This window comes from Gopherus flavomarginatus, chromosome 24 (genome assembly GCF_025201925.1).
Source record: "Gopherus flavomarginatus isolate rGopFla2 chromosome 24, rGopFla2.mat.asm, whole genome shotgun sequence".
Classification (NCBI taxonomy): Eukaryota; Metazoa; Chordata; order Testudines; family Testudinidae; genus Gopherus; species Gopherus flavomarginatus.
Genome location: NC_066640.1, coordinates 15,053,773 through 15,072,916, shown reverse-complemented (window position 1 = coordinate 15,072,916; position 19,144 = coordinate 15,053,773). Strand labels below are relative to the sequence as shown.

Below are 19,144 nucleotides of genomic sequence, written 5' to 3'. Positions count from 1 at the left end.
CGTACAGTGGCAGCACAATATTAGCAGCACCTAGGAGCCCCAGCAAATGTTCATTTATTAAGTACATATCAAATTATACTGAGATGCAAGTACAAAAAACTATAGAGACTACAAATGGCCATTCAATACAGACAACATAATCTGAGGCTGCTCCAACATGAGCTAAGGGAAACATCTGGAAATAAAACCTGCTAGGAACAGGCAGACAATTTATCAAGGCTGTCCAACACCTAAGATGAAGCTGCATATCAACTGATATACAAACTGTTATGGTAACAGCTTTGAAGACAAAGTTTCCCACTGTAGAGAGGAGTAATTAAAAATAGAAAAGATGTAATAGTCTGGAAGGGCAGGAGAAAGAATGCTTTCCTCGATACTTCAGGGTCCTCACAATGTGGTTTTACAGGATATACTTCTAGTTAAAGTGACCTGCTTAGTTTTATGGGAGAAGAAAAAGTGATCATGTTGACAGCTACTATGAAGAGAGAAAGCAAAACCTACCATTAATAACTTGTACTCCAGAGCTCAACAAAATCATCACCTCACCCAATAATCATATTCTATAACTAATACAGCACATGACCTTGGGAAGCTTTTTGCATTTTGACAGAACCTAACACTGAGAGATTTCCTATACACAGAGACCATTCGAGGCCTAATGAGGAACTCTGTTGGAGATAACAAACATGCCAGCGTGGAAACAACTTAGGTTTCCCTCCTGTCATTCATCTTTCACCAGTCAGACTGAAATTTAAACTCTCAGCTGCAATTACCTTCTCATCTGAAAAATACAAGGTTCATACGAATGTATTAGTAACTCTTACACGTGCAGGGATCATGCCTTTGTAAATACTCTACATGTTTCTACAGCCTGTCAGAGGACTGCAAAGCACTTTCCAAAGCAACAGTCAAGGATCACAGTTCACGTATGGGATGAAGTACTAGGCTCACTTTTACAGAAAGGGAAACGGAGGCACACATGTTAAGTACTTGTGCAATGTCATGTTTACAAATTGGCAAAGACAGGAAAGAAGTTTCATATTCCATGGGTTCTTACTCCCCTGTCCTAAAATAGGCTGCACTTTACATTTGGACATGTCCTCTTAGTTTGTCAGTGGAGATACTATTTATCAGTTTGAGATTAAATATGTTTTCTAGGGTTTACAGAGCTCAGTAGAAGCAGTTCCATTTTAGGTTGTCTTTATGGATTGTAAATCATCTTGACAGCACACTGTATGAAATGTGCTATTAGATTATCCTCACAAAACGAGAAATTACCCCCATAAAAGCAAAGTGAAGGAGCAGGAAAGATGACACCTAACAAGAAACACTATGTGACAATCTCATCTAAAAAGTTCTAGTCAAGGACTGAATATTGCACATTTTGCAGATGAGAGATAAACATACAATTGTCAGTTTACATGACAAATATTTCGTTTTTCCTTTCAGTTATCAATGTTCCAAAATCCTGAGCCAAGCAAAAGATAAATTACAATGTACGTTACATTTAAATCACACAGTAATGTCCAATATGAAAAGGGAAACAAAGCTAGTTTCTGCCTCAGAAACTCCCCAAAAATATCTATCAATACCCAGATCATTTTTCCTGTTGCACCAACAGCGTGCCAGGTACTGTACAGAGAGCCCTGCTCAGAAGGTTTTATAATCTACTCAGAAAAAGTTCTCAGGATTTTTTAAATTGCTTTCCACATCAGCAAGTCCTGGGAACACTGCAGCTCCTGGGACCTGCATGCTCCATTCCCCCAGTAGTATCTTTTGAGAAATTAGACTGTACACTCAATACTAGCACAGTGCTGTGTAGATAAAACAGCATAACGAACTGACACCCAGACACATTTGGGCAAGAAGTTAACACAGCCCGTGTTCTGTAGCTTATCTGTGTTTGCTTGAGGATGGGAGCACCACTGCTGCTGAGAGGTAATAAATTTACAAGTGATAAGTTTCCAGCCAAGCCAGAGTTATCCTAATCATGTTAGTAGTGTTGTGACTACTAGACATAGTAGCAACCTGCTAGAGGTTTGTGACTACATTACAGCAGACACTGTTCATTGAAGTTACACAAAATTAAGACATTCAGGAAGTTAAAAAGAACTCAGAATGGTACTGAACATTGAGGCAGTAGTTCTAGTGGATTAAAATCCAGACCAAGAACCAGTCATGCCAGAGTTACAATCCTAATTTGGCTATAACTTGCTATATGCCCTTGGACAAGCGACTTCACCTCTCTGTCTCAATCTCACCAGCTACAGATGAAGGTTAACAATTCCAATACCTAAAGGAGAGGGATGTTGTGGGGTTTAATTAATGTTGATAATGTGCTCTCAAAATGTAAATACTATAAAAGCAGTAAAGATAATTATTATGAATGGCACATTCAGCTAGCACAAATAAAGTCGGAGTATTCAGGCTGGTATTACTGAATTGGTATAACTGGAAGACAAGCATTAATGTCTGGCATACATGAGAACATGTCTAGCAAGAAGCTGCATGATCTTCAGAGTTAAACAATGTAATACATTTCTTTAGCAGTAAAGGCATGATCTGAGAGAAGCTGAGGGACACAGTGAGCAGGGAATATATTTTCTCTTTTGGATGAAAAATATTGCAAATGCCAATTTACTGACATGTTCTTGTTTTGCATGTATTATGAACACCTCTGAACCCTATCTACCACAGTTCATATCAATTCATACTCAAGTTTAAGTGTTTGCCACAAAGCCATAAAAACAAAGAGAGGTCACAGTTCGGCATTAAATATCCAATATACTGCAGTGCAATTTGAAAGTGTGGAAGGTGACCAAAATGTCTGCTCTTAAAGCTGTCCTAATTGGTAGGTAATTTATACAAATTGGTTATAAACCCCTGAAAGTGAAAACATTGAGGAGCTGCTAATGTCTCTCTAGAAAACCAATGTAACACCGCAACCTATCCCTTAGTTGATTCTTACTGGGCACAGCCATTAAGGAAAATTAATCTATGGATCACATTAAAGCTGCAGCTTAAATATGGACTAAGAAAGTCTGCCAAACATTATGACACCACATGTGTCTTAATGATTTAGGCAAACATCTAGGTAGGACACTAACCTGTTGCAGGAGGCTGTCCAGCAAATCCTTGTCCTGCTGAGAAAGTCCATCCTTCTGCAATCTGAGAATAAGTTCAGCTTTCTTATAAGGCTTTAGTGCCAATAAGTGCACAACCCTATCTTTGAAGGGTCTCTGAGAAATTGCACTATTGCCTCTCTTTATTGCACTAGCAAGGTTGACTGGTGTTGGACGTTTCCTAGAGGGAACAGCATCGGAAGCTCCTGGTGCAGGCTTACGAACCTGAACCTTTTTACCTAAAATGAGATGAAAACGTAGTGAACTGCAGGAGTCACCTTGCAAAGTCCAGTGTTTTGCCAATGTGCATATGTACATAATAAACTCCAACATGAAGCCCTGACAGACAACGGAAGACTCAAATACACACACTCCTGTGCTAATGGAAGTCCGAGAAAAACATTCTGTGAAACCTAAGAAGAGTTAATCCAAGCGTAAAAATGACTGGAAGTCCAAAGCTGCATCATCACACATGGGGAACATGGCTATTACTGGCTACAAACTTGACGAACTTCAATTCTCTGCTCACCAGTCCTTCCTTCTTCACAATGTTCTACATCCCCTACTTAGTCCAGCCAGATTTTTCCTCTGAAAAGGAAAGTCCCACAATTGCTATGTAGAGCAGTGCTGCAATACAGAGGGATAAGAGCAGAAGAGGCCAACGAGAGGCCCACTGCTGATCTCAGCTAAACTCTTCTCCAGCAAACATTTCTGTTTCTGGAACAATAGGAACTTTATGGGTCTGGTTCCACAAGCCCTTCCCCGAGAGCAAACACAAGGACATGACTGGGGTCTAACACTTAGATGTCTAGACTGCATGTATCATACCGATTATTTAATATGTTTCTATTTAAGTAATAACTTTCAGCCTCTTAATGGGTATTTGTGTACACTTGAGAACTGTAAAATGGTTAACATTCAGTTCAAATCCCCCAGGAAAACTTCCTCAATTCCATTTTGGGAGTTTTGTTTTTATCTATTTCCTTTTGATTATACCCTCTGGGCCTAAGTTTTTCCAGCTACCACAAAGCCTGAATTTTTTATTTTAAAAGAGAAATCATTTTGATGTGACTCAGAGACAAACTGCATCATTTGCTAGAAGATCAGTCACCCCTCTTTCTAAAAAAAACCTGGGTTGTTTCCATATGGAAAACAAGAACTTTCTTAATGAAAAGCCAGATCCTATTAATCATAAATGTGCCCCCATGACAGAGAATACAGTCTACAGAAAAGAAAACTAGATGCCAAAACCAGAGGCTTCAGATCTTGCACAGTTTTACAGAAGCCATTTAAAAAATTAACAACCATTTTAGTTCAAATAGAGTGATTTGATCTGGCATAAATGAAATCCAGCTACTTATTCTGACAATTTTTGGTGATCTTATTTCAGCATGGCAGTTTTCTCTGCTTAGGAAACAATGTTTTCAACCAAGTCATTTGAAGATGCTGCTGATTGTGTGCAATGTTTGTTTATTCTACTGAAATGCAGGTTGCATAATTTTTTTAAGTCATCATTTCCTCGGTTCTGATTACACACATTGATGCAAGTCAATAAAGGCTGTTCCACTGGTGAGGTTGAGTGAAGATAAAAAGGGAGAGAACAAAAAAGTCCACACATGGTTGTTAAGCATTCAGAAGTTGAGAGGTCTAAAAGGATCTAATTTCTAGAAATAGGATAGGAAATGTCACAAGAACAGACTCGTCAGGTTTCTAGAGCTTGCTTGGTTTTTTTGCCAGGAATCAAACACCAGAAATATGTTTTTTGTGGCATTTCCATTTATAGATGGAACCAAGAGCTGGAGAGATACACAGAAGATATACCTGATGTTAAACCAAACCCTTTTTAACCTCAACAAGTCTTCTGTTCAAGGGTCAGGTTTATCCAGACTGCTCTAATTTTCACACTTAATGAGAAATTCTTTAACTTCTTCATAGCAATCAGGTTGAGCTGCCCGAAATCACTACATATTCATCTTATATAAACATTCATTTAAAAAAAAAAAAAACAAAAAACCAGCTTTCCCTCCTCCCTTAGATCATATAAAGTCAACAAGTCACATACATACTTGAGGATCCTGTAAGTCAGCACAATGTGCATCTTAAAAGGTGAGGCTACTCTGGGTATGCATCTTTAACCCTAGGCTTGAGAGCAGGACCCCGGACCTCTCTTCCCTTTTCTTGAATAAACCTAACTACTGCGCTCCCAGTCTTCTCCTCCTCCCCATCCCCAAACATTTTGACATCAATGTCTCAGCTTACACAGTAAACCCCACCTCCACCCCGACCCTTGCGTGGCCGGGTCTTCATTTTATAAAGGGAAAGTTTAAAATTCTTACTAGAACTTTAAGTTTTATTATCCTTTCTTTCTGGGAAGCTGTTTGCTCATGAATCTGACAACTTTATCCCTTTACTCTAATGGTTTTTCGAATATGAAGAGTTAAACGAAATTTTCTAGAGTACAGGAAATCAATGAATTTCCTTCCTGATTACTATCTTACTTCTCAGCTTTGAGCACTTGGTTGATAAAACTAAGAGTGAAGGTCTATTCTAAATTCTGCAACTCACCGTTCTGTTCATAGACATCCTCTGGGAGGAAACAAGTCATCAGATCACATGAGCTGGGAGAAGAAAAACCAACTGACTCATAAAAACTGAGCCTGGGCCTTCTGGGTTGCACTAATTGTTCATGTTTTGGCAGTGGATAGGGATCTCCCCACTGGAGTTTGGAACCCACTGGTATTTGTCCTGTCTCTCTTCCATCCCAGCAGAGATTCTACCTTTCAGCTTGTAAGGTAGAACGGTTTCTTTCATGGCTGCAATTAACACCACCACCTTAATCCTTTTGTTGATGAATACAAGTTCAGTCCCCAGACGACAGTTAATGGCATTCCAGGTATGTAGAACAGGATGGGTGGGTCATGGGTTGTGTATCTGGTCAGGTGGCCAGTACAGAAACACTTTTTGACGCAATACAACAATTTGGACCCCGGTAACAGAAATAAAGGAAGACTCTCAAAAAGCGAACTATGTAAGACCAATCCTCAGCTGCCATCTAGAAACAGAATGGTCACTGAATATCTGACCCCTAGCTTTGCTATGCTCAGCATCTTTACTCTAGAGAAGTTACCAGACCCTCAGACACTATCAGATACTGTTTAAAAGAACGAATTGTGAAGACGTCAGGTTTGGCCAACAAACCACTTACACTCAAGCCATGAATAGCCCAGACAAACACTAACAGATGCCTCCGAAGTGGGAACCAGGTACATCTCCAACAATTAAGTTGCTTCTTACCTACATATCTCCCGCCAGGTTTAATTACTATTGCACTTCGGCTGCGAGTTTCCTCCTCAGCTTGTGCCATGCTCTGCCTTGCCTTCTGGTAGGAGTCATCAGTAGCACACACAGTGATTTTATCCTGTATGCTTCCAAGACAATCCAGATGGATATTACCATTGCTGTAAAAAATGAATGATATAATCAGATATTCTTAGGATTAACATACATTTCCCTGCTGGCCTAGTGAGCGAGCCATGGAGAGACCTGAAGTTACCTGAAAGCAGCTGTGCACATCACGGCCTTTTGGTAAAAGTCAGTTCCTTATATAACAAACCATACCAACATTTTTCTATATATGCAGTAAAAAAAACAACCCCCCCCCCCCACACCTGCTAGTCAGCTAATCAGTTTATTACTTCAGATTCCTGCCAGCAAGTTATTACAGAAATAATTACACTCACGTGGCTATGCTTCATCTAAACAGCTCAGACTCTTTAACAAATATGAATAAACCCTAATATTCCTGTAAGATGATGACATCTTCATTTGCCATGTGGTGAAGCTGAGGCTCAGTGGTCCTGCTTTGAGCAGGGAGTTGGACTAGATGACCTCTTGAGGTCCCTTCCAACCCTGATATTCTATGATTCCATGTTCGTCCCCTATCACTGGAAAAGGGTCAGTAAAGTCACTACAGCTTTCTAAGGATAAGAGAAAGGTAGGACGTTACAGACATGGAAAAGGATTGTAGCCCAATACTTAAGCCCTCCTGCAAAGCACTAAACTAAGAATTTCCAAGGCTCTCACTGACAGACCCATTATGATAGTGAAGCAGGATACTTCGCGTGCACAGGCCACTAGTGGCCACCAGCATTTTAGTCACCAAGCTTTCTAGACCTGCTGCTCTAAGTGGGGCTAGTCAGTGTGCGGGTTAAAATATTAGTGGCCAGTCTACGTTAGCACCTCCACCATTGCTAGAGCTGAAATTTTAAGGAAAAAAGTTTAACACAGACATGGAAGCAGCCTGTAAAATAACAAAAGAATGTGGAATGTGAAGAGGACTGGGTAGTCTTCGAACGCATCTGCAAAAAATCAGGAAGTGGCTGGGACAGGTAGTCTTTTTCTGTGCATGACCGCTCGGCACACACACTAGGTCCCACAAAGAGAAAGCCTCCTCAAAAAAACAAAAAACTTACTTTAAAGGCACATTTACATTTCAATTTTATTCATAAAGTAAGTAAAAACCCTTCATTCCGAGCAACAGGATTTTCCCCCCCCTTTTTGATGTACCACTTACCTGGATACATACTGCTGTATGCAGTCAAAACTCCCCTGGGGGCTGTCCCTGCCAATATTTGAAAGATAAAACATGAAAGTTCGCACTTCCGTTTGGCAATCGGGCCTGGGAATAGTGATGTGCTGTTTGGAAAAGAAAAAAAAAAAAAAAGGTAGATCATTGGCAAGTCTGCTCTATCACAAACACAAGACATTCAGAGGGTCACTTAGTGCTTATTTCTCTCTAGTCACTTTCAGCACGTAACGTTTGTGAATTACAGCACAGAACACAGGAATGATGTCAAGCAAAAGGAGCAGCAGTGGGGCAGTTTCATATAGTTAACGAACATTAACAGTTGCTTCTGTCTTCCCTTCTCCATCCCAACCCCAAGTCATTTTCTAGCTTTATTTATTTTCTTCAATTATACAGTACCAGAAAATGGCAGTCTGGTCTTGGTCACAGAAGGGTAAGATGTGTGTGAGATTTAGAAATAGCGACAGAATGAGGGAGAAGAGCATTATGAATTTTTACCAGCAAATTCAATCTAAGGCAGTAGTTGGCTTTTTAAATTCTGGTTTACCACAGCAAGAGGGAATCCAAACCATCTGGAGAAGGTTTCTGAAGAGGTATACACTTCCTGTGGGTTCTATCCCCCCAGCAGGTTCACCTTAGGGCTGTAGATTCTAGACTTGACTGCACAGCTATGTCAGTTGGGGTGTGATTTTTTGCCAACACAGCTATGCTGGTAAAATCCCTAGTATAAGTGCAGTTATATGGGTACAGAAGTGCTTATGGCAGTATAAGCTTATGTCGGTCACAGAGCCAGCAGTAGGTTACACTGCTGTAGACACTTATATCAGTGTAACTATAGCTACACTAGGAGGGTTTTGCCAGTTTAGTTAAACTGGTATTGTTAAACCAGCAAAAACCTCTTAGCATAGACTAGACTTTAATGATAGATTTTTTTGGAGGTAGGAAGGCTTAGCAGCTCATCAAAAAGTAATGCACCAGTTAAATCTAGATCGAAGGCTAGACAAAGCCATTTGAAATATTTCTGCCAGATTCCAGAAAGATAAGCTGGAAAAATTGGTTGAGGTTTCAGAGCTCCTAGTAGTGAGAGGATGTGCTCGTCTTCTCCCTCAAAAATTTCCTACAGTTATCATCATTTGCGCTGTTCCTCCTGTGTTAGCAGCAGGGGGAGCCTTGCTGTGGACAATGCTGTTTTTAACATCATGTCATGGAGACGTCTCAGAGCAGGTCTAGATAAGGTGGGAGGAATGCTGGTGAACACTTGTGCTCTGTCTGAACCAGTGCCATCGATGTCGCTACCACTGCAGGAGCTGCACTGGTACTACACCACAGCTGGCAGCTTTGAGGGATTTTTTTCAATCAGTCAGTGTGCTAGTGTAGATAAGGCTCAAACGTGCTCCTGCATGTCAAGCAACAGGCAATTCCTTGAAATCCACTTATCTACCCCGAGCTCAAACGTATCTGGCTGCAGGCTCAAGATTCACCAGCCCCAGCTTTTCTCCTCTAGTCTTGGGCTCTGCCAACTCCAGGCATTCAGAGATCAGGAGTCAGACCCCCACACCGCCAAAAAATGAAGATTGGCTTTTTAAAAAAATCATGTCAAAAATCTGGGATTCTTTTTATTTGCTTTCTAGTTTTGGAACTTAGAGTGCATTAGGATTATATTTTCAAGTTGCTATGGAACCATAAGGACTAGAAGCTTTTTTTTTTTTTTTAAAACATAAATGAAAGCTGAGTTTCTCATATAATCACTTGCCTCCAGGAGCTAGTGATTTAATAAGATACCAGGTATTGGGGTACTCACAGTAAAGTTGCAAGAGCCAGCATAGCCAGTTTTTGCAACACTTAGTACAGCTGCAAGAACACAGCACCTGGTTCCAAAGATCTCCCAATGGGTACCCTTCTCACGCCAAGTAGCATGTAGTGCTCAAAGTGGAAGATAGGGAGGTAGGAGCCACAAAGTAGAACAGAAGTTGCCACACACACAGGCTCGATGAAAGAAAAACAGGACAGGCAGAAAATGAGCAAAGAGGAAATGGTACAAAAAATAAAAAAAATCCCCCCCAAAACCAAAAGGCTGAATCTGTATGAAGGCATGGGTGGGGACTGACAGCTATCTGCCAATCAATCACAGGGGGAGGGAGGAAATCTCCCCAGAAGACACTGACAAACACCGCTCTAGGAAGTTGGTCCACCCTCATTCACTCATCCTCAAATCATGGTTGCTGTTGTCAGTGTTTAATTCAAACCAGTGTGGGCTGGCTTCTTTAAAATTAGTGATCTGGCACTAAACTGTGCAACACAAGCCACTAGAAATCAGGATTATTATCTCGATAGATTATAATTTCCTAATCAGGATTTCAGGCTCACACTGGAGCGTGACCCTGCTATGAATCAAACATTAAGTGTGCTCTGCAGAGAACCCTACAGATGACACTGGCATCAGCCTAACTTATACCATTTTCTCATGGATAACGAATTCTCCGAGTCCTACCACGCTAGTTTTTCAACTGAAAAGAGCTGCTTGTCTCTTTTCCATGTATGTTTTGGGCTCAGCATGGAATAGGGCCTTCCACAATATAAATGATAATTAAGACAGTTGCCAGCGTAGGGTGCAGAGTGAATGCCCGTTGTAATCTATTTTCAGTTGTACCATATACTATTTAAAGTTTGACTGCCTATAAGGGCTTGTCTACACAGAGAGTTAGTACAAAAGCTAGCCAGAGTGTGAATTGACAGCACACCAATTTGCCACACTACTAACTTGCCATGTAGACACTGGAGGACTTGCTGGAGCAGTGTTCATATGGTATGTTAGTCCATGACAAGCTGGTGCAATGTGCATGTACACCCTGGCTTTCTGTGTACTAATTCACCTCGCAGGCAAGCCCCAAGTGAATTACTGGTTGTATCTTGTATCACCATACATGCATATATTTCACATCCATGTCTACCATGTCCAGCGCAGCCATGGGTCCAACTAGTAGCCATTTCCTGAATAATATAAACTCCATTTAGTAGGATCTATACAGCTTTCTGGGTGTTCAGAGTCGCATAGTTTTGGCCTCCAAGTACTGTAACAGCAGAGTGCTCTAACAGCCTAGGAACGCAATGCTTATTATGTCTTACTATTGTTCTGGCAAGAAATGCTTCAGGGAGCAGCACTTGGCAAAATGAGCGCCCGTAGTGCTCCTCCCCTACACAAGTATAATTTTTACAACAACAAAGCTTGCCTGCCCCTAATTCCTAGAAGTGATTTTCCCATTTCCAAAAGAGCAGGTAAACATCAAATGTCACTTCATACAGTTTACAAATGTGAAACATGACCAAGTTATCCAATCTGTGAATTCACTATTTTAATGTAAATTCACTGGACTTGATTGGGTAGAATTCCAGCTACCAGTGCTCTACCAAGATATAACATCAACTCTTTCCCCAAAGTAAAGCGTAATGGACTGAGTCCTGGGAACTTCTCAGCTGTCAAACACATAATGGGTGACCAGGGATTTCAACCTGTCAGTTTCCTCATCTGTAAAATGGGTATAATTCTGGCCTCTGACAGGTGGGATATGAGGATGTTTGAAGATCTAAAATGTTACATGTCCTCTAATTTTTTTACACAGTTAATGTTCCCTTTTATATTTCTAGATAAACCAGCATGCATCGAACATAGACAAGATGATCTAGTGGGCCTTTTCTCCCCCCCTACCAATGTGGAACTGTTCCTTACAGTACATTTTCAAGTGTTTTGTCCCATACTAAGAAAAAACCAGATCAGAAGTTAGCCAAGTGTCAAATTTGTAGTAGTTTGTTATAACTAGACAATGATTGCTCGTAAAGTCCCAAACCTAGCACTTCTGAAGAATTTCTGTAATAGTTATAAAGCCAGTGCCCTCCAGGGACACAATTGAGACTGAGGTGACCAAGATCCGCAATTAACATTTACGTTAAAATTTGCTTGTTTCAGTACTGAAAAGTAGGTTTAATGCAAATTGACAGTTATCTAGGAATTATTTTTAGCTGAAGCAGCAGGTCCTCCAGCTACCTAATCCACATAATAAGTCTTCAAAAGAGCCTTGATGCTGGTGTTCAGTAATCACTCTACCATGTAACCACTGGTATTTAAAAATAGCCCATTTACAGATGTGACTTTTGTTCTCTATTACAAGAAATCATTGGAAACAAAAAGGCTACACAGATGTTCTAAGTGAAACTTACATTCATTACTGCCAATGCAAGTCCATGCCAATAAGTGGAAAAAATGGCATGTTTCCAATTAAGTTGTTATTCACACATTTTGGGTTTTTAAAAATACCTTGTGAAAATATTAAGATAAAGTTGCAAAAAAGTATAGGAAACTTCAGATTTTAAAATTAATTTGAACTCGTTTAACTGTTTCTCTCCTTGCTCCCTCTTTCCACTCACCACCTGTAAATCTGACACAGCACCAACCCTACCCTCAGTACATCCTTTTACTGAAATAGAAACTATCTTCAGCAACTCTTGTACATTTCACAATGATTTGCACTGCAAGAACTGCCACCCTTGTTGACGCTTTTGAACTCTAATTTAGAACTGTCTCACGGAAAGAGTAAAGTGAATATTTTATAAAATAAAGTAAAGCGTGTTGATGATGAAAAATCTTTATACAAATGTAACAAACTGATGTGCCTCTTTCAAGGAGCTTAATGAAGACCATAAGGCAGTTTATTTCAGCAATGGATCCAGCACTTGCTTTAAGGCTGAGTAACACTACAGCAATGACCATCTATTTTTATTGAAGACATTCTGAAAAGGCTGAAAGTTATAAAAACATTACATGGTAACACACCAAGAACATAGTTAACAAAACCATGCTAATTTGAAGATACCCTCGCTCTTGTGAGATGTGTAACTTCCAACATGTGATTAAGATGACCTGTCAAAGCTTTCAGAACCCAAATGTAATCCACCTGGGACAGTGGTCATATTTGGAAGATCTTTCCTCCTGATTGCAAATTAATACTTGAAAGAGCTGTCAGTCATATTTTGAGCCAACAACCCTGACAGCCTTCCTTTCAGCTCTGCATTCCTTAGACAATGTAGAACCACTGCCATGCCTTGAACTTTCTGAACCTGAACTTTCTGTGCCTCCCAACCTTAATATCACTTTAATTATGGAATAATGATCAAGATGAAAGGTATTTCCAGAGGATGAATGGACAGCTGGGAGACAGTGGTCTGAGGTACTTACTGCAAACATTACATGCTAATGAAAGAAGGTGGACATATGGCTTATTTTAAAATGGGTAATGAAGTCTCAAATGGCATGGAGAGCATTTCTAGAGAATTAATGCCAATGTAAGGGAAGACACATTTGTCTTAAAATGTTTCTCACCCTCTCGTTCCCCCTGCTCCCTCCCATCCCCACCAAAACATTTCTAAATAATTTGCAGGATTTTTCTCTCTGTAGGATGGAGGCATACAGGGGGAAAAAGCGCCTCAGCCTTTAAAAACCATGTGCTGCTGGAGACTGCGTCTTTAAATTATATTCTCTTTGAAGTATGTCCCAGATACAGAACTTGTGACCCTTAAAAGTTACGATATAAAAATCATCTCCATAGCAACATACATTCTGAGGTAACATACAAGGCGGGGGGGGGGGGGGGGGGGGGGGAAGAAGAGATAAAGGAAGAATGGGGGGGGAGATAAGTTTGTTCCAAAAATAATAGATAAAAAAAAAGGTATTCATGTGATCATTTGGATGTGAGGACTTATTAATTACTGATTTAGCTCTTATTTGTTCTGCTTGAATTAGATTTACTATAAATTGTTTAAAGCTAAACTGCTAATTCCTTAAAGTGAGGCTCTAGCCTCACATATACAAATACTAAATTTAAAAGCAGATGGTTACAGAACTGCCAGCTTCTTGTCCTACTCAGCAAAGACAATGAAAAAAGACAAAGCTCCTTCTATCTGTCCCAAGTGAGCTGGTTCTCCTTCCCCACAAAGCTCTACCTTTGGCCTTTACTTGGCAGTGCAATTAATTACACAGCTGACAACAAGGCAATCAGAGGGCAGCTCAGAGCTGCCAACAGCCTCTCTCCACCCACAATGCAGCTCAAACTGCGCAAGTCTCAGTGTTTCACTCATTAAATGGTCATGTTAGAAGTAATCACACTGCTTAATTCCCTTTTCATTCAACAGACTACAATTACAGATGACTGACAGCTGTTTCCATTAAAAACTATTCTGTGAAGCTTTAAATTCATGGCCAAAAAACCTCAATAAAGTACACTAACTTTTTTCTTAATCTGTTCTTATTATCAATATTGTTTTTGAAGTATGTTTTATTTCAATTAGGCCAAAAGTGCACTAGCTTTAAGAATGCAGCCTCCCAGTGGTGTTGGTAACTCTGCAATATCAACTTCACTAAATAAAGGGAAGCGATAGGGAGGGCAGGGGCTGGACTTTGAAGTTGTTCAGATGAATTTTCCCACTGTTAAACTACATCCTTGGAAGACGAAGATAATGTAAACAGCTAGAAAGGGAAAATTCTAATTCTTATTATTATAAAGTTTTACAGTGAAAATCATATTTAGATCCTTAAAAGGTGACCGACCTGTCAAGGGGGAAGTCTGGGCACTTTGTTGGCTTCTTCACTGCAGGCAGGGCTGATGGCACCACTGAATTAAGGCTGCCCAACACATCCCATTATAAAGCCTTGTTTTCAATTGCTTACAACTGCCAATCTAACTTTTGGGTCATGAATTTTCCATGCTGAGTGTCTGCCGCACGTGCAATTTTTCAAAAAAATTCCACTATCTATAAAGAAAGCCTGAAAGTGGCACCTTCCCTGCATGCCTCCAGCACCCAAAACCAAAAAGGGGCTTGGGGTTATTTTTGTTTGAAACTTTACCAAAGCGATTATACCTTGCTTTCCCTGTTTTGTTGGTGGGCTAGAGAGCTAGTAGGATTGCGAAACTACAAGGCACTGAAATGCGAGCACCTGCGCAGGGAAGGAATTACTAGAGTTTGTTAACATCTATTTAACTCTCACATTTGGAAGATTTTCTTCGCAACCACATAAGGGCTAGAAGTGTAATATTTACAAATGACAGCACAGATTCTGCTGCACACTTCCTTGGCGAGGGGTGGATTCTGCAACAAATTCCATGGCCGCAGAATCACAAAAGAGACAGGGAGCTGAGCACAGCATTTGAATTAGATTCTCATTTCAGCTGCAATCCTGTGTGATGGCGAGACAGAAGATAAAACTTTGCTTCCAAGAAACAGACTGTGTAATTTTGCTCTACTTCATTTTCCAAGACAATGAAACCAAGAAACGAGATCCCTGCTTATAAGCTAAGATCTCTCTTGGAAACTGCCCCAGATATCCTCAAATTTGAGTATAAATCTGTTCCACCTCTACTAGGAATGTAGTAATTGCCATTCAGGAACAGACTGGTGGCCACATGGTAGAGTATTCCATCAACAAAAGCCAGTCCCACATACTTCAGAAGAAGCTGTTAAGAAACTTTTCCGACAGCTACGAGATAGCCCACCCCAGCGAAAGTTTCCTGCTGACCCCCAATAATTAAAGCTTGGCTGATGCCCTGAAACATGAGGGTTTATATCCCTTCCTTTTCTTTTTTTTAATTTGCTATAAGAACTCTAGATATTCTTGTTACCAATAATCCTTTTTTGAATCCTGATAAGCTCTTGGACTGTGATAACCTGTGGAAATGAGCCTCACAGTTTAGTTATGTTGTGTGGAAGTTATCACAGAATCACAGATTATTAGGGTTGGAAGGGACCTCAGGAGATCATCTAGTCCTGGTTTTGAATTTGACACAATTTCACTGAAGGTCCCTTTGGTCTTGTATTAGAGAGAGGTACCTTACAGTACCTCTGGTTGTTCAAGATGTGGTAGTTGGTATGGATTCCACTGCAGGTGCTTATACAAAGGCATAATGGGGCAGCCACAATCTTCCCGCCCTTCCCCTGCAATTCAAAGCCAATGTTGTTGAAGACTTTGAAAAGTGGGGATAGAGGGCGAGTTGTGGGATCCACACTGACAACAACATCTAGAAGAACCACAGTCATTGTAGGGTAAGTGACCATTCTTTCTTCAGGTACATATCCATGTAGATTCCACTGCAGGTGACTGGCAAGCACAACTGCTCAGTACATGGGACTAAGTGGAAGAGGCACCTGCTGTGTTCATCTTTCAGTGGAATTAGCCCATCACAAGATAGGTAGTGCTTGAAGCCGACAGGTTTCAAATCCCCAATACAAGAGCATGAAGGGACATAGGGTGCATGCATGGCCTGGACAGTTCCTTAAAAAATCCAATTGCACATGCACGTGGCACATGCGCACTTACAACAGGATCCGCACCAACTTAAGTCAGAGAACAGTGCTCCTGATTTCCGTCTCTATACCATTTATTTTGTGTATTTTTAAAACGTGTTCTCCTATCTCCTCTAGAGGAAGTAGTCCCTAGTTTTTCAATTTGCATAGGACAGCAATTTTCCATGCCACCAGTTCATTCCTGTTGCCCATTTCCCTACCCCCTCTAAATCAGCTACATCTTGTTTTCAGATTGAGTGACCAGGACTGAACATTCCATGTGAGGCCAGACTATTTTTAGGATGCATTATAGCATTTTGTGAGTTGTTCTTACACCTATTCCCTATGCATGTTAACATTGTTTGCTTTGACTTCTGTTGCATGTTGAACAAAGGTCTTTATTGAGCTGACCACAGTAATGCCCCACTGTTCCTGTGTGCATCCAGTTAAATACACCTAGAAGGTGTGTGAGTTCTAATTATTCTCGCCAATGTGTATTTCACATTTATACACACTGAATTGATTTGAATTTTTATGAAAAGACCTGTCATTTTCACTACACAAACAATCCCTAACAGTTCATTGAGTAGTCAGGACAGATTGGCCTTGCTGTATATTCCGCCATATTGCGGAGGTAAATCATGTCATCACAACAACAACAACAACAACAACAACAACAACAACAACAACAACAACAACATGAGGTTTAAGACTAATACAAGATGTCAGCCAGAGACTTCCATCACAATCCACCATCCCAAAGACTCCCTCGGGTTAGAGATCAGCATCCAATTGGGATGAGCTGGCAGCAGCAGGGAAGGCTTCCAGAACCTGCTGGCCAACAGTTCAGTGTGAAGTTATTTAAAACTAAAATGCCTTGGACGTAGGCACGAACCCTATTACAAAATCCAGGAAGAGATTTGTATACTTTTGGGGCTCATGAAAGTTAAGGTTAAACAGGGTTGGGAAGGAGCCAAACACACATTTGCAAAGTTCTCATCTTAACAAGGGAAAGCAGCTTTAACAAGCAAATTATGTCTGAGGGCATAAACTGGGCCCTTTAAACAAAAGGAGAAGAAATTGCCTTTACATACACAATTTTAAAATCTGACTTCAAATTTACAGTCCCACTCTGTGCCAACCACAACACTCTCCTTTGGGCTACATATTATACTCATATCTGTTTTCTTTTCCAAATAGTTTCAGCACAATGCTACTGAGGCTGTTACATGTGCACCTGGGGGGAAAAAATTGCACATTTTGCCGGCTATATATAAACTTTGGTTCAATTAAATGCTGGGACTGCATTTCAACCTAAACTACCTACTTTGACAGAAGTTCTTAACTCGGTTACAAAAATCAATGTTCAAAGCAGAGCATTCAGAACCATCTTGGTAATCACTGATTAAACAGGCACTGTTGATTCTGTAGCCATTGTTGTTTCTGTAACTCATTCTATTTAGAGAAGAAATTGTTCAAAACAGCTTTTGCCCACAGCTTGAGCTCCATGTGTTCGTTCTCTTTATTTAGGGCCAAATTCTCTCACATTGATGTAAACTCAGAATGACACAATTTACTTCAACGTGTAAATCACACTGAAAGCTGCAGATATTCCGCAGCCCAAGGCCATTTTTTATTTAGGTTACTAAATATGAATCTAGGAGCTCAAGTTCAGGTACTCAGGTCAAAATGTTCAAAACCAAGTTTTAAGCCAGGGCCCATATTCAGTGTTCAGTTACAGCTGTGTAACTACACAAACAAGACATGGGATCACACAATGTAAATGAAAGCAGAACCTGGTTTGTAGAAAGAACACAACTTGTTTCATACTCCAGGGTAAGTCGGTGCTACCGTGATTAGGAATAAAAGTCATCCTGGAAGTGGACCAAACTTGATCTGGAGTTAAGACATAGTGGGAATATCTACATGGCAATTAAAAACAGCTGACTTGGGCTCAGGGCTGTTTAAGTGCGGTGTAGACATTTGGGCTTGGGCTGGAGTCCAGGCTTTCGGATCCTGTGAGGTGGGAAGGTCCTAGAGCTTGGACTGCAGCCCTAACCCAAATGTCTACAACGATTAAATAGATCTTTAGCCCAAGTCAGCTGGCATCTAACTGCAACAGAGGCATACCCCGTAAGGGAACGTACAATGCCATTCAGAGTAGAATTGTCCGTTAAAGGAAATCATTTAAACAAAAAAAATCAAGAAGGGTATCTAGTATTAAGGCAGCTACTCCATTCTTAGCTCTCCTTCCTATGCCTGAGCATGTCAACACATGATAATTAAGATGACTCAATTCTAAGACTAATGCAATGCTTTGATACAAAGAGTGCGTCAAGAACTGAGCAGCAGAATTGATGAGGAATTTTTCTTTTTTCTAGTTAAGAGTCCCAACATTAAAAATAACACCTTTTGTATTTAAAGATCTATAAGTGACAGCTTTAAAATGTATCGAAGTGATCAGTTACTTTTATTTGAGATAATGGAAATTTAGCCCTTCCCTTGTCAGTAACTAAATCAGTTTCATGCTTCCATAAACATCTGATTAATTCAGCAAAAGGAAGAGAAATGATAAAGGAACCAAGACTCTTGAATAGAAGAGCTTTGAGCTGTGCTCAATACATGAGCTGCACAGTTGCTTGGGACTGATTTTATGTCAAGCCAAATATCACAGTGAACTAATAATTCAGCCTACCAGTATTATTCTGATTCACACTTCAAAATGTAGCATCAGAACTGCCAGGTTGGGTGAGGTGTTTCCCCAGGGCATAGGCAAGGCTTCCATGAATTGCTACACTTATCACATATAGTCGTATCACTTGTATTTTTGATTTCCTCATTCTTCTTGGCAACAAGGCTTTTTTACTGTGCCCCACCATGGCTATCAACAGTGATAAACAATAGTGAGAAACTGTAAGGAAAGGCAGTCTGTGTAGAAACACCCAATGCTTTTACTTGGAAAAGACTGTGTGCACACAACTCAATGCTTTTAAAAAAATCATATCACCCAGTAAGGTAGACTTTGATATGTGCATAAGAACAGCCATACTGGGTCAGACCAGTATCCATCTTGCCCAGTATCCATCTTGCCCAGTATCCTGTCTTCTGG

General features: G+C 40.4%; 1 protein-coding gene across 1 annotated transcript in view; it reads right to left on the bottom strand.

Moving 5' to 3' along the window:
- ELL (elongation factor for RNA polymerase II) overlaps positions 1-19,144 on the bottom strand; it is an 81,623-nt gene that overhangs the window by 23,699 nt on the left and 38,780 nt on the right. Inside the window, exons 3-5 of the mRNA XM_050934392.1 lie at positions 7,696-7,817; positions 6,417-6,580; positions 3,108-3,361 (exon numbers count right to left, since the gene is read on the bottom strand). Of these exons, the coding sequence (XP_050790349.1) occupies positions 3,108-3,361; positions 6,417-6,580; positions 7,696-7,817 (540 nt within the window). The remainder of the gene's footprint in view (positions 1-3,107; positions 3,362-6,416; positions 6,581-7,695; positions 7,818-19,144) is intronic.